Consider the following 14,139-nt stretch of genomic DNA (forward strand, 5'->3'; position numbering starts at 1 on the left):
TATTCCTCCATATGGCTGAAGAAAAAATGTCTTTTTCTTTTTTTTTTTAACTGGATATAATGTAAAAGAAAGATAAAGACTTGAGCTGACTTTTCACTACAAGTTTAGTGTATATGTGAAGATCCACAGAATAGGGATTCATTGAGATTATAGCAGGCACAGTGATTTGTATTTAAAAGGTCCCTCTTTTGGTGTAAAAACATTCAACCAGTACAAATACTGACTGATGAGATTTAGTATTACTCTCATTTTCTAATTCAAAAGCAAGTGAGGATTAGTGCAGGGAGCTACTCAGAGATTAGCCCAGAGTCACCTAGCAAACACCAGCAACAGAGTTAGAAAAAGAATAGTGATGCTTGATTCCAAGTTTAACTCAAAGAAAAGAGAAATATATTATGCCAAAAACTTTGGAAAAGTTATTCCACATGGAGTCATGTATCATTCAACTAAAGACTGAATAAGAGGGTCAATTCTACATGTAGGCAGAACAGGTAGTCTTCAACACAGGGTACTTTATCAACCAATGAGAATATAAATTCCTTCAGCAGTCTGTGCATTGGTTCCTTAAATTAAAATATTAGAGATTTTTCAAGAATGGTCTCACATTAACCTTACTAGCTCTAAAATAAGTTTAAAAGATGCTTTCCAAGCAAAAGCTAGCCAAGAGCAACTACCTGAAGTATAAGAAACCCAAAAGAAAGCTTTAACAGGAAGAGGTTAGAAAGAGAGAAAGACCCACAAGATTCTACCAAATGAGGTCTTCTCAGTTAATACCACATGAAAGACCTAGGCAGTCAGAGGAATAGTATGAGGTTACTGAATGTTTAGGGATTTGGGGATGGCCCACTCTGTAATTTTACCCTGGGGTTAGCCTGGCTACAGAACCTAAATTCCAATGTTTTGGTAAAGTATCTACTGTAATAAAATGACAGCATCTCGGCCTCAGAGTTTCTGCAAATGGACTTTGTTTCAACAATGTAGAAAGAACCACATTTTCTCTATTAGTATCTTATCCCAATACTTAAAGAGCCAAGTAAATAAACTGGATGGCCCAAACCATAATAAGAAAGTTCTATGAACAAGAAGAATGGCGGTCCTTAATAAAGACAACCAAGAAATGAAAAGCAAAATCAACTTTCCAAAAACAGAGTAATTTGACACTAATAAATAACTCTCAGGTCTGTGCTGGCAAAATACCTTGAAAAATCCCATCTTCCTGTAACACAGCCACCTTGAAATAAAACTCAGTTTTATGCTGGTATCAAAATTATTATGGAAACCTTAGGTAACTATAGATACGTAAAGAAAAGTGAAGAGTGAACAGTAACAGGTGGATATTTTAGTCAACAACAGTTTTTTGACCTTAAGTCTCTTGTTGCTTGATTCCCTATTCTATTCTTCCACAAAGATGTGGTGATAATGTTTTGTTTTACAATTCCAACTAACATTCCAAAGAGCCTTTTGATTTGGGAAAGCAGTTACTATGAAATTAAATATCTAAACAATTTTAAAGAGTTTTACCTAGGACACATAATATATAATAAGCTTCTTGGATGAAGAAATACTGCTTTCTTTCACAGTCCCACATAGTAATATAATGACTACCAGTTCCATTCAGGCTCCCTGACTAACTTTACACAATTCGCTTGTATCTTTCCACAACTCAAATTTCTCCTGAGTTTATTCTGAAGGAATATCCCTCAGGGTGAACAATATGTCTATAGTATTGTTAAGTTATCCACAGAAAGACCAGTAAGCTAGCTCTTCCCAAAAAACCAAAATCATTTAACAGGACAGTATTATTGCCTCAATGACAGTGTTATTGCTACAGCTGACCTACTAGCTTGATTAATTTTTCAAATAAATACATTCTTGGTAGAGCATTTTCTTGTATGGACTGCCCATTTACTTCCCATAAACGTCTGCATATTCCATCAGGCTGACTATCATAGAAGCAGACAAATGGCATATGTGCCGTTCATAATACGATGATAGATATTCCTAGTCCTCTCTCTCCTAGGCCAATATTTGCGTGAATAAAATATAAGTGATATTTTGACCTTAAGGAAGGAGTAACAGAATGTATTTAAAAGAAATCTTTAACTTGTATGACTTTACCAGATGGTTAAAGAGATTATTTAATTCACATTGATTTGAGCTTCATAAAATGGCAGAAGTTAAATACTACACTCATTCAATACTTTTGAGATGGTAGTGTGTAAAATGTGGTCAGATTCTCAGTTTGATGAAATTTTCCCTTAATGTAGTAAAAGCAAAAACATACATGTGTGTATACTACATGTATACATACTACAATTGTATACACACACACACACACACACACATACATGCATATGCATAAATCTTACATGAAATCACGGCTTAGACACCGGACAGTGTAAAGTGAAGTACAATACATTCTCCCTTTTAAACCACATCTGGAGACTAAGGTACTTTAAAAAGGAATTTTTCTAAAAAGAATGGATATAATGAAGGAGACAACATTGGAGACCAATAAATTATGGCTGCTGTGTGTCTCTGTTAAATGCTGATATGAACATTTCTGTATTATAATAAGTTTGGAGTCAGACAAAGAGAAAGTAATAATGAAAAAAATACTTATTTGTAATTTGAACTTTCTTAAAGTATTTTTCAGACTTTAGTTCTTTAGTTACTTACATGAAAAACTTTGAAGAATAAGAAGATTTCATTTTCCCCATAATTTTTCTCAAGATTTCTATTAAGTGCTTTAGCAGAAATTTTATTTCAGGTTTATCAGTTATTCTTTTAGGTTCAATGTCTTTCTCTTCATCAAGAATTATGCCAAAAAACAAAAGCAATGGAGGACCCTATGATAGTCACAACGTTATGGGAACTAAGTCTTCAAGACAAAAATGTTCTAATTTCTTTATCAATTTAAAATTCAATTCAAAATAAGTAATAAAGTGAATATTACTAAGGAATATTCAAGTGAAGTGATAAGAATTGGAATATGAATTAAAATTAAACCATTTAAAAATATTTTCCTTCCAGAAAATATAAAATCAAGCATCATTTAAAACGTAGAACTATGGCTCTTCAGAAGTGACACAAGTATCAAGTATGAATTTTGTAGTTTTATAATTAACAGGAACAATAAAAAATATTTTAAAAGGGTGAATGGCATTACTATTAAAAAAAGAAATATATATACATAAATATATGTTCTGTATTTGAATTCGATCATTTAAATGAAGATGAATAGTCAAGGCATTTTTTCTTTTCTTGTACAACATCCATATTAATGGGGTTTTGTTTTTTCAGTTGAAAAGAGCTCCAAAATAAATGACCCAACATAGTATATGATCTTGCAAGTTTCCTAAGCACTCATAGTATATTACATAGTAGAATTCTGCATTTGTATTTTTTCTTATTACAGGACTGCAAGCTCCATGAGAATAAAGACAGCACCATTTAAACTTTGTATCTCCTTTGGTACTAGAACAGTATTTTGTACACAGTAGGTACTTAGTTAAGAAAGTTTAACACGTAGCTATATTGTTTCATTACATAAATAGAAACAATTCAAGGTACAAAATAAGAAGACTCAATTAATTATTTTGTCAATGTTAAGTTCAACCTGGAACTTCTATCCTCAAAAATATTATAGTAAAAAAGGTTTGGTAGTAGCAGAAAATGCTCATTTCATCCAATTGGTAAGCACTTTTTAAGTGTCTATTTTGTGCAATGCACAATGCTAAGTGTTTTATACAGAAAAAAAAAAAAAAAAACCAAAACAGTCTCTGCTCTCAAAGAACTTATATTCTACTTAGAGGAAACGGCAGGTACACAGACAGATAAAGATAAAATATATACAAGGTAAATATAAAGCCATTTCCAGCAGGGAGGGATCTATCAAATGAGTGGGACTTTGCTATTACCTAATCATCTTTTCACTTTCCTGTGTGATAATCCAAAATAGTGTACACGTGGAGTATTTTCTGTCACTATAATAAATGAGATGAAAACAGTTGTTTTCTTTACTAGGATTCAGATGTTGACAGGAACTCAGAAAGTAAGAGGTCTATAATGATATGAAGTGTATCAGTGGTATAATATGGATAGAAAGTGATTGAATGATATATTATCCACAATGCTTAGAAATTTGGAGAGATATTCTTCATAAAATGAGAGCTTAGCACAACAGCTTACTTAGCCTCTAAATGAAGGCAATGAAAGTCAACTTCTACCGAAAAAATGTTTTTAACATTAACACTTTGGACAGGTTGCTTTTGGAGAGCTCTTCTGAAACCAGTAATTTATAAGGAGTTAGAATTAGGTACTATATTCAAGAGGACTGGAGTTATTCAGTTAAAATTGAAAATGAGACCACATCAAAAGTTTAAATATGAAATTAAGTGAATTCAAATCATTGAAAGAAATTTTGAAAAAATTAAACAAGAAACAAACAAATTGCAAAGTAATCTTTAAACTTCATGTCAGTTAACTGTAGAAAAGATTTTTGAGGCCTGAAAATATCATAAACACTCACTTTACCCTGATGAAAGTGGATTGCAGTTTCCAAAATCTGAAGCACTTCAAAAAGACCAGATGCAAAAAGAGCTATATTGAATTTTAAAACAGCTTCAGATTTGAAATATAAATATAAACAATTATATTGCAGCTATAGTTTCTCCCAAGTTATATCTACATAAACAACCAAACCACATATTAAATCAGTTAACAAAAATCAGTCAACACAGCTGATACTGTGTAGACTAAAGAGCTGCTTGAGAAACTACATCTTTAACTTGGTATTCTTGCTGCCTTGCAATTTTTTAAGTGCAGCTTAAATGTTAATTCCTAGTGGAGAAAGAGGAAAAAACCCAGAAGATTTATAAATGAAGTATTCTGATTAAAAAAATAAGGCTTTGACCTTGGAAATACCTTTTCATATAAGAAAAAGAATTGAGACTTGATACAACAATTTTGTAAGACATTCTATATAAAGTATCCAAGTTTGTTTTTTTTTGTGAAAGTAAACAATGTAACAAACTATAAGAATACAGTTTCTTAGGTAATTCTTAAAAGTCTATATAAATAACGAAAAGAGACTATGTAACCTCCAAGAACCATACATACAACAAAAAAAGTGTACACTTAATTTGCAACTGAAGGAATATTCTGTGCCTTAGTAAAACACCTGTCTGGTTGGTCAAAGATTTTATAAAGAAAATATTAGAGGGTTTAAAGAAAGACCAAAATCAAATATTTCTGCAACTTACAAAAATTGCTCTAAAGAATGTAAATTTGTTTTGTGTAAAACAAGTTGTAAAGAGAGAAAGTATGAAAAGAACTAAAAAGTCAAATTTTTTTTAAAAATAACGAAAAAAATGAAGTCACATCACTAGATTGATGGCATTCCTTTCCCTTGGTCTGTATGTACTACTTAACCTATAAAAGAATGGAAATATTGAGATAACCTAAAAAGAAAGGAACCATGCATCATTTAGCTCAGGAGGTAATGTAAATATCCTGTATTAAAACACAAAATAAAAGTGAAGTAATCATTTTGACAGTCAAAGTATTTTGTTTTCAAATAAAGATATCTTTTCCCAAGGTTGGCAATCTTACTTTGTGAAGAATAGTGCTCCAGGATAACTTCTGAGAATCCTTACCTTGTCCACCCAAGCGGCTAGGACTTGTTTCTCGACTACATCCCTGACTTCTTGGGATCTTGCTTCGTTTATCTGAGGATGAGGGCATAGGTGTACCTCTGGCAGATCCGCCCGTAAGTCCACCATAAGAACTTCCCAACAGTTTTCCTGGGGAGCTTGATCGGCTACCAGCTAAAAAATAAGAAAGAAACACTCAAAGGAAAAGAATAAACAGCAATGACTTCTAAAGGCTGTTTGAGCACCATTTGGGGCCAACCCTTGAAGGGTCATATCTAAAAGTTCCATTTTTCGTTATCAGTAAGCTAACTCAGTGCCTAAAATAATTCTGCACAGTGCAAAACTGCTACTACAACAAAACAAAAGATGAGTAATTCACCTCCTTTACAACCCGATATTTTTCATAGTATGTTTACAAAGGAAATTGGGAGGGGGAACTTCAAGAGACAATAATAGGGAAGTTTTAAAATAATTTTACATTTACAGCCAATATATTCCTAGGTAAAAGAGGCAAGAAACTTCTGGATTCATGGTTCTGGTATGGTGAGACAGAGTATATGGCAAACCAAAAAAAACAAAAACAAAACAAACAAAAAAAAACACCTCTCTGTGCAGGCAACTATTACTGTCATTCAAATAGATCATTTTTGGTGCTTGTTCTCAAAATGAATACTCTTAACTACCGAACATTCACAATTTAATTTCATCACAAAGAACAAGAGATGTTATGATAATACTCCACCCCATTATCAAGTGGTTATCTTTTTAAGTTCTAAGTGTCACCACACACAACCCAAATATTTAAATAAAACACTATCTTACTGGGGGAAAAATCATTTTCCAACTCAAATTCAAATACATTGGAAAACTATGAGAAATGAGAGAGAAAGAAAGAGATCAAGATCTTATGTAAGGCACTGGGGGGATGGATGGATATTATGCAAGGGGTTTGGGATGGGGGAGGACACAGGAAAGCAACAAGAGAAATGTCTTACCACCAGCAGGATTAGCAGATCTGGATCCTTGATTATGAGAGCAGACCAAAGGACAGGCAAAAAGTGGATTAAAAGACAACAAGACGATACAGAAGGTCACCATGCAGCATTTGTTAGGTACAACACCAAAGTCTTTATTTACAAACACATTTAGCAAAGTAGACTTACTGAGGTCTTTTTGCTATTAATTGGTCTTCATGAATATTCTACTACGACTCCCTCAATCTTCAAGACTTATTACTACTATAAAAACATTGTATCATGTTCTAATCCCACATCACTTTTAATGGGCAGGACCCTATATTCTCTATTGAGTGCAGGGAACTCTCACTCACTTCTAAGGGGTAACTGAGGGGCAGGGGGAGAAGGTGTACTGTGCTATGTAATTCTGATGAGGACTGAAGGACAAATGATCAAATGATTAGCATCTTGGCATGCAAGATGACACAAATAAATAAAAACTTTTCAGCTAAGTTGTGTGAAAATCCTTGCTCCACAGGATTATCACATGGCATAACCACTAGCAGCCTCCCAAGTAACTACCTGTTTCTTAAAGACACAGAAAAATCTTAAAATTTATCTTACTCTGCCACCTATTTCACCTAGAATATCACTGTTGTCATCATCAACTAGCTCCAGCATTTAAATATGGGACTTAAGGAATGCAAAGCGCTTCAGTTATTATGTCATTTGATACAATAATCCTGGGAGGTAAGCGCTATTATTATGCCTATTCTAAAGATAAGGAAAGGGCAGTTAGGTGGCACAGGGGACAGAGTGCCAGGCCTGGAATTAGGAAGACCCGAGTTCAAATCTAGCTTCAGGAACTTAGTAGTGGTGTGACCCTAGGCAAGTCACTTAACCCTGTTGGCCTCAGTTTCCTAATCTATAAAATGAGCTGGAGAAGGAAAAGGCAAACCACTCCAGTTTCTTTACCAAGAAAACCCCAAATGAGGTCTTGAAGAGTTGGATACAACTGGAGTGACTCAACAACAAAAAAACATAAAGAAACTGAGGCTGAGAGAAGTACAATGATTTGCCTGGGTTCACCCAGTTAGTTAAATATCTACGGCAGGACCTGCAGCCGGGTCTTTCTCATTCCAAGTCTAGTGTACCACACAGATGCCTCTAAAAGAACCTACTCAGTCTACGTACACAGAAAGAAACAAATGATTAGTCTTCACATCTATGACACAGGTGCAAATTCACAGACAGATTCTACATGTATCTAAGATCACTTCAGACCTCAGTTGCTTCCCAGGTTCAGAGGCTGACTTAAATCATCCATGCTGGACATAAACAGAGAAGCAACAATGGAAACCAAGGAGGCTGGTGCTAAGCAAGCAGGAGGCCAGGCTAGCGAGAAAGGCAGGGACAGGGTGCAAATGTGAGGAAAGAAGGGTTTTGTAGGAATGCTTACTGCATTTACTTATGACCAATACATACAGAATTAAGCAGAAAGGAATAATCATTATAAGAGTGTTTTAACCACGTCATACAGTATGCCTATCAAAATAGGAACAATCCCTTTTGAGCAGTATTACAAACCACAAATAATTACTAATCCAGGAGGATTCAAGCCTGGAAACTGTGACAGGAAACAACAGAATGCTTAGGGTAAGATTTCTCAAAGAAATCTAAGGCTGCAATATTACAATTCTTTCTTTTAAACCAAGGTATAGCCTTTAAATTAATGACTATTTGCTTGATATATCTAATTATGGCTAAGGTGATGTAAACCTATCTCAGTTTATATTGGATGATCAAGATTGTGCTGAATAAACAAACTATGAGTATGAGGAGAATAAAAAACATTTCTTACGCTGGGACTGTGAAACCACTTTGGCTCTGCTGCGGCCACGGTTATCAGGGGTGGTGGTGACACTGACTGCACTCCCAGAGCTCTGCCGTCGCGTGCGTATCCGGCCTGGAAGATTGAACAGAAATGAAATTTCTATTTCATATTTAAAATAAATGCCCTACACAGGTTAAAGCAGGCTGAAACACGGGCAGTAGTCACTACCCAAATAAACCATGGGGCAAAATATGACTGTGTATATAGGCAATGGAATCCTCCATTGTATATTAGAAAAGAAATTCTGTGTATACACAATTTTCTGGATTTAGCTACAAATGCATGATCTATATATAATTTGTAAAGTGATCTTTAGTAGAAAACATAAGACTCTTATTGAAAATACAAACCTAAGAGTTATCTAGAATAGAGAAACATGCCAAATGCATACCATCCAACCAATCTAGCCTATTAGCCCAATATCTCTTAGAGTCAATTTTAAGGTGATGAGGTAATAGTTTAAAAAAATGTTTTCTGTAAATGTTAAAAAAAAATTATAATAACCTTTCATCATGATTACAGTTTCTAGGAAACCAAGCTACGTCAAATTCCATTGAGAAAGGTGCAATAGGAGAAAAGGAGGAAAAAGAACTCATTCTCATCTAGTCATCAACATGAGTACACATCACCTTGAAAATAAAGATTTCATTGAACTCAATATAAACCTATTTTTAGAATACCACAAGCTTTCAGGATGAATAAGAAGATAAATAAGATGTCACTTGTCTAGAGAAACATAGTCTAAAAAATAATTTTGTGTGTTCAACATTTATAGAAAAATTTTCCTAGACAATGACTACTATCATGCCACAAAGCAACCTGAACTTCCTTGGGGAAATTAAAAAGCTGAAACATTTCTGAATTAAATGATCAGAAATAAGAAACACTTGCAAGATGATTTAATTACCTGAATGAGGCCAATTTTTTCTTGATACAAGATTTCCCTGATTTCTAAGGTCAGATATAACACAAACCATACAATTAAAAATAAGGGCATTTAAAAAAATTAATTCTCAATAAAGTGTCTGCAAATCATTCTTTGCCATTAAAATGCTAAAATTAAAAAAAAAACCAGAAAGAAAATGCCCTTTTCAGTATATGGAAAATGAAGGCACAAGGGAGAAAAAAAGCCTAATGATGAAGACTTGAAGAAAGTGTGGGAGGAGAGGGGGAAGAGAAGCATTAAGAGGAAACTTTGGAAAATAGCCACATTTTTCACACTGCGATCTTTTAAGGAAAAAGAATCATATGCTGGGATCTTTAAGGAAGGAGAATTTTTGAGGATGTTGTAAACACAGAGCCAAAGAAATGGTAGGCATTTAGAAAATCAATCAGTGGTGAGGAGCACAAAGGGGGAAAATGTTCTAATTATTCACTTTAAAAAATCAACAGAGAACACAAAACATTATTCAATAAATATAGCAAATAATTTTTTTAGTTTTATATTATGATAAGGCTTGGGAGACATAAGGGAGAAAAAGAGAATGATAAAGGGTAAGGAAAGTCCAAAGAGGTAAGAGTATAGGAAGAGACATCCATAGATATATTTAGCAGAAGAAAATTAACTCTCTGATATACTGAACCAAATGTATATACAGAAGAGAAAGCAGGCAGAGAGACTATCAACTTTAATAAAATAATTATCCAATCATATATTTTAAGGACATTGTTGCTATAATACTTCAAAGCCACCTTTGCCTTTTTACAATTGTAGACAGGAATAGAGATAACACCTCTTGGTACTTGCCCCATGGGTCAGATGGAAGGAAGCCAAAGCCCTAGTCCAGCATAAAGATTAACAGATCTATTAGCTTTGGTTTAGCCATCAGTATCTTAAACCAAGACTATTGTAGCTTTTAACTCCCTTATTCTTGCTTTGTATTCCTCACAAGTTCTAAATTCCAAATTCTGCAGATTAAGAGTTTGAATAAGTACGTTTAGCTAATGAAAAATAAAGGGAATCAAATAAACCTGGAGTACCATGATACTGGTTTGCCTTAACACATTTCTCTATCATGTCATTGTATCTTATGTATGCCCTAGCGTGACGTGGTCCATGACATCTGGAATACACTTCCCCTCATCTCCTCTGTCTTACACAATTCTGTTTCCTTCAAAGCTCAGCTCAAACGCCACCTCCAACATGAAGCACTATTTGATTCCCCTTGTTAAAAGCACTCTTCCCTCTCCTGAAATGCCTAAGCTTCTTGAGGGTAAAGATTTTCATCTTTATTTACCTAGCAGAGTTTCTTGCACATACAGAGTATGTGTTTAATCAATACTTGTGGAATAAATAAGGAGGTATTATTTACAGTTATCTCAGAAATAGAACCCAAAACATGTATTTTGTATTCTCTTGCATTTTTATGATAATTCCAATATAAACTAGGAGGAGTACCATTTATAAATTTAGTGCCAAAGATCGTTTGCCAATAGCTTTAGAGCTCTGAAACTCTCCAAAGAATCATATTCTCCTCAAGTATCCTGGTTTCTGTCTCCATAAAGATCAACTTCCCTGTTTATTTTCTTTTTAGTGAAATTTTTAACATTGGAGAAATTACCTAATTAAAAACCTGCTAAACAGTGTAGCTTATCATACTATTGTACCGTAATTTAGTTCCTTCTTTGCATTTGCAGACAAGGCTACCAACCATAAGTTTTGGTTACATGGTTTGCCCAGAATAAAAAACAGTATGGTAAAGCACAATCTTTTGGTTATGTCCTAATATAACTAAAATATTCCCAGAGTGACTTTTTGCTATGAGTTAACATATTTTTTTTCTTCAGTCTTTTGACTTCATATGTATATTTCCTGGTGTTCATGATGTCACTGGTTTCTATTTAGACCACAATAATTTTCAGGGAGTTTATTGGTTGGGCAAGGTTTTATACCTCTGTGCCAAGCTGTAACTTCATTTTTCAATTTTTTTCTTTCATAGCTCTTATTCCTTTTCCAAATTTCCTCTAGTGCTCTCATTTAATTTATAAATACATTTTAAACCTAAAAAAAAAAAAACAACAAACCATTCTTGCTTCATCTCTTCCAGAAATTCTAGCTGAATGAGTCCAAGCTGTGTTTTATTTTAGGCTTTACTTGTTGATGTTTTGGAGTCATTCTTTTCTTCTGGGTTTGTGTCTTGAGCATTCCTGTCTCTATAATAGCACTTTATGTCCTATTTCCTGACTTCAGACTTTCAGTAAGAGCTAGGCTCTGTCTACTTCTGAAAGCAATATCTGGGCTGGTCCTGCTTTAATGGGTACTGAGTGTTATGTTATGCCAGGATCTCAGAAGACAAATCAGAGCGGGGACCTGCCAGCTTTCGGTGCTCCTAAATTGGTCTGATCCCGGCCAAAAGTCTGAATCCTCGAGTCTGAACTCCGATAGTTTCTGGGTTGGTTTTGGATCTAAGCAGGAGACAGGATGGATTTAACCTGTTTGGAGTTTCAGAAGACTGCTGTTGGACTCAGCCACAATAAACAAAAAATCAGTTAGTGGCGCAATTGTAGGCTACACTTTGGTCTAGAATTCTTGCCCTCGTTATTCTGCTGCAGGCTTCAGACTGGGTTAGAGGCTGAACCTGACACTATGTTCAGTTTCTGGGGTCCAAGCCATACTATATATATTTTTTCCAGCTTTTTTTTTTTTAAGAAAAAAGAGTCTTTCGTACATATTAAGTTTTAAAAGGAAGTCACTATTAAAGAATATACATGACCTTGCTCAAAGGAGCCCAATTTTTTTTTTTTACCTTAAACTGTGTATTCATCATGTCTAGACTTTCTTTAGAGAGAATATTCTAAGTAATTTTATATGTAAACTACTGTAAGCAATGTAGAAATATGCTAGCATGGAAACAGAATGAAAGGGATTTTAGCACTCCATATGTAAGTATACATCTTAGAAGGCCTCTTTACATCTACTGAATATTCTGTAAAATGTTTTTCTTAATAATAAGATAACAATGATTGTGAACATTTATTTGGCACTTACTATGTGCCAGGCACTGTACTAAGCACTTTACATAACTATTATTTCACGTGATCCTCACAATGACCCTGGAAGGTTGTTATATACTAAGTGTTATTAGGATTCCCATTTTATAGATGAAGAAACTGAAACAAACAGAGGTTAAATGACATGCCCAGGGCCACACAGCTAGTAAGTGTCTGAGGCTGAATTTAAATTCAGGTCTTGATTCCAGGCCCAGTTTTCAATCCACTGCACCACCTATTTAATTAATCAAGTATTTATCAGGCATCTACTATATTCCAGGAACTGTGTTAAGTGCTGAGAATACAAATTCAAATAACAAAATGATCCCTATTAATGACAAGCTTACATTTTAATGGAGGAGAAAGCAAGCACATACGAAAATATGTGCAGCTTAGATAGCAAGTTAACACATACACACAAACATACACGGGAAGTACTTAAACAGAAAATACCACGGGAGGAAGGGAACTGTCAGAGTATCAGGAAAGATCTCAAACAGAAGATGCTATCTGAACTCCACCTAAGGGTACAGAGGGAGTTTACGAGATGGCCAAATGCAGGAAGCCCTTTCTAAGAATGGAGGAGGGTCAAAACAAATGAACAGAGATAAGAGGTGGAATGTAATGAGTGAGGAACAGAAAGAAGGTCAATTTAGCTAGGCAATAAAGCTCAGAAAAGGCAGTAATATCCAAAGAGGTTAGAAAGATAGGTTGGGTCCAGATTATTTAGCGTTTTAAATGCTAAATAGAGGACTTTACATTTTATTCTAGAGGCTAGAGGAAACCACTGCAGTTGGAATAGATTAAGTCACATAGTCAGATTTATATTTGGGGAAAATTACTTTGGCATCAACACATAAAATGGACTGTAGTGGAAAGAGACCTGAGGTAGGGAGATCATTAGGAGATTGCTATAATAATTTAAGTGAGAGGTGGTAAGATTCTGAACTAAGGTGGTAGCTGTGTCAGTGAGGAGAAGGGGACAGATGGAAGCTGCGGAGGCAGAAATGGAAAGATACGGCAAGTGTTGGATCTGTAGGGTGAAGGAGAGTGAAGAATTCAAAAGAAATAGGGGGAAATGGAAAATGTGAAGAAGATAAACAGTGAGATGAACTTTGGCAATATTGAGTTTAAGATGTCTGCAGAATATCCCGTTCAAAATGTACAAGTCAACTAGTGATGTAGGACTGAAACTCCAGGGAGAAACCGAACCTGGGAATCATAAAAATGATAGTTAAACACATGAGAACTAATACCCAGAGAAAGTACAGAGGAAGAGAAAGGGGCCCAGAACAAAAGAATGGGTAACACTCAAAGTCAGGGGGTGTGATATGGATAGTGAATCAGCAAAAAGGACTGATGAGGGGCAGTCAGACAGGCAAATTAGAGGAGAATAATGTCACAAAAACCCACACAAGAGAGTATCCAGGAAGAAAGTGCTGTCAACAGTGATCAATGCAGCAGATAGGTCAAGAAGGGATAGGGCTAAGAAACGATCATCCTATTTGGCAATTAGAAGATTACTGGGAACACTGGAGAGAGTAGATTCGACTGAATGATGAGGTCGAAAGTTAAACTGCAAATGGTTGTCAGTGAGAGACAGCAAGAGGAGTCAACTTTTTCCAAGGAGTCTGTGGGTAAGAAA

The 14,139-nt window shown here is 34.9% G+C and overlaps 1 protein-coding gene across 3 annotated transcripts in view; it reads right to left on the bottom strand.

The window, feature by feature from the left end:
- The window catches only part of CLASP1 (cytoplasmic linker associated protein 1), a 357,318-nt gene that overhangs the window by 106,347 nt on the left and 236,832 nt on the right, over nucleotides 1-14,139 (bottom strand). For 2 of the 3 annotated variants that reach the window (XM_036744771.1, XM_036744772.1), the window contains 2 exons: nucleotides 8,472-8,576; nucleotides 5,658-5,828 (listed from right to left, as the gene is read on the bottom strand). In XM_036744771.1, coding sequence (XP_036600666.1) covers nucleotides 5,658-5,828; nucleotides 8,472-8,576 — 276 coding nt within the window. Of the gene's footprint in view, nucleotides 1-5,657; nucleotides 5,829-6,649; nucleotides 6,677-8,471; nucleotides 8,577-14,139 lie in introns of all 3 variants that reach the window. The other variant, XM_036744770.1, reaches the window with a different exon arrangement.

The sequence above is a fragment of the Trichosurus vulpecula genome, chromosome 2, assembly GCF_011100635.1.
Source record: "Trichosurus vulpecula isolate mTriVul1 chromosome 2, mTriVul1.pri, whole genome shotgun sequence".
Classification (NCBI taxonomy): Eukaryota; Metazoa; Chordata; class Mammalia; order Diprotodontia; family Phalangeridae; genus Trichosurus; species Trichosurus vulpecula.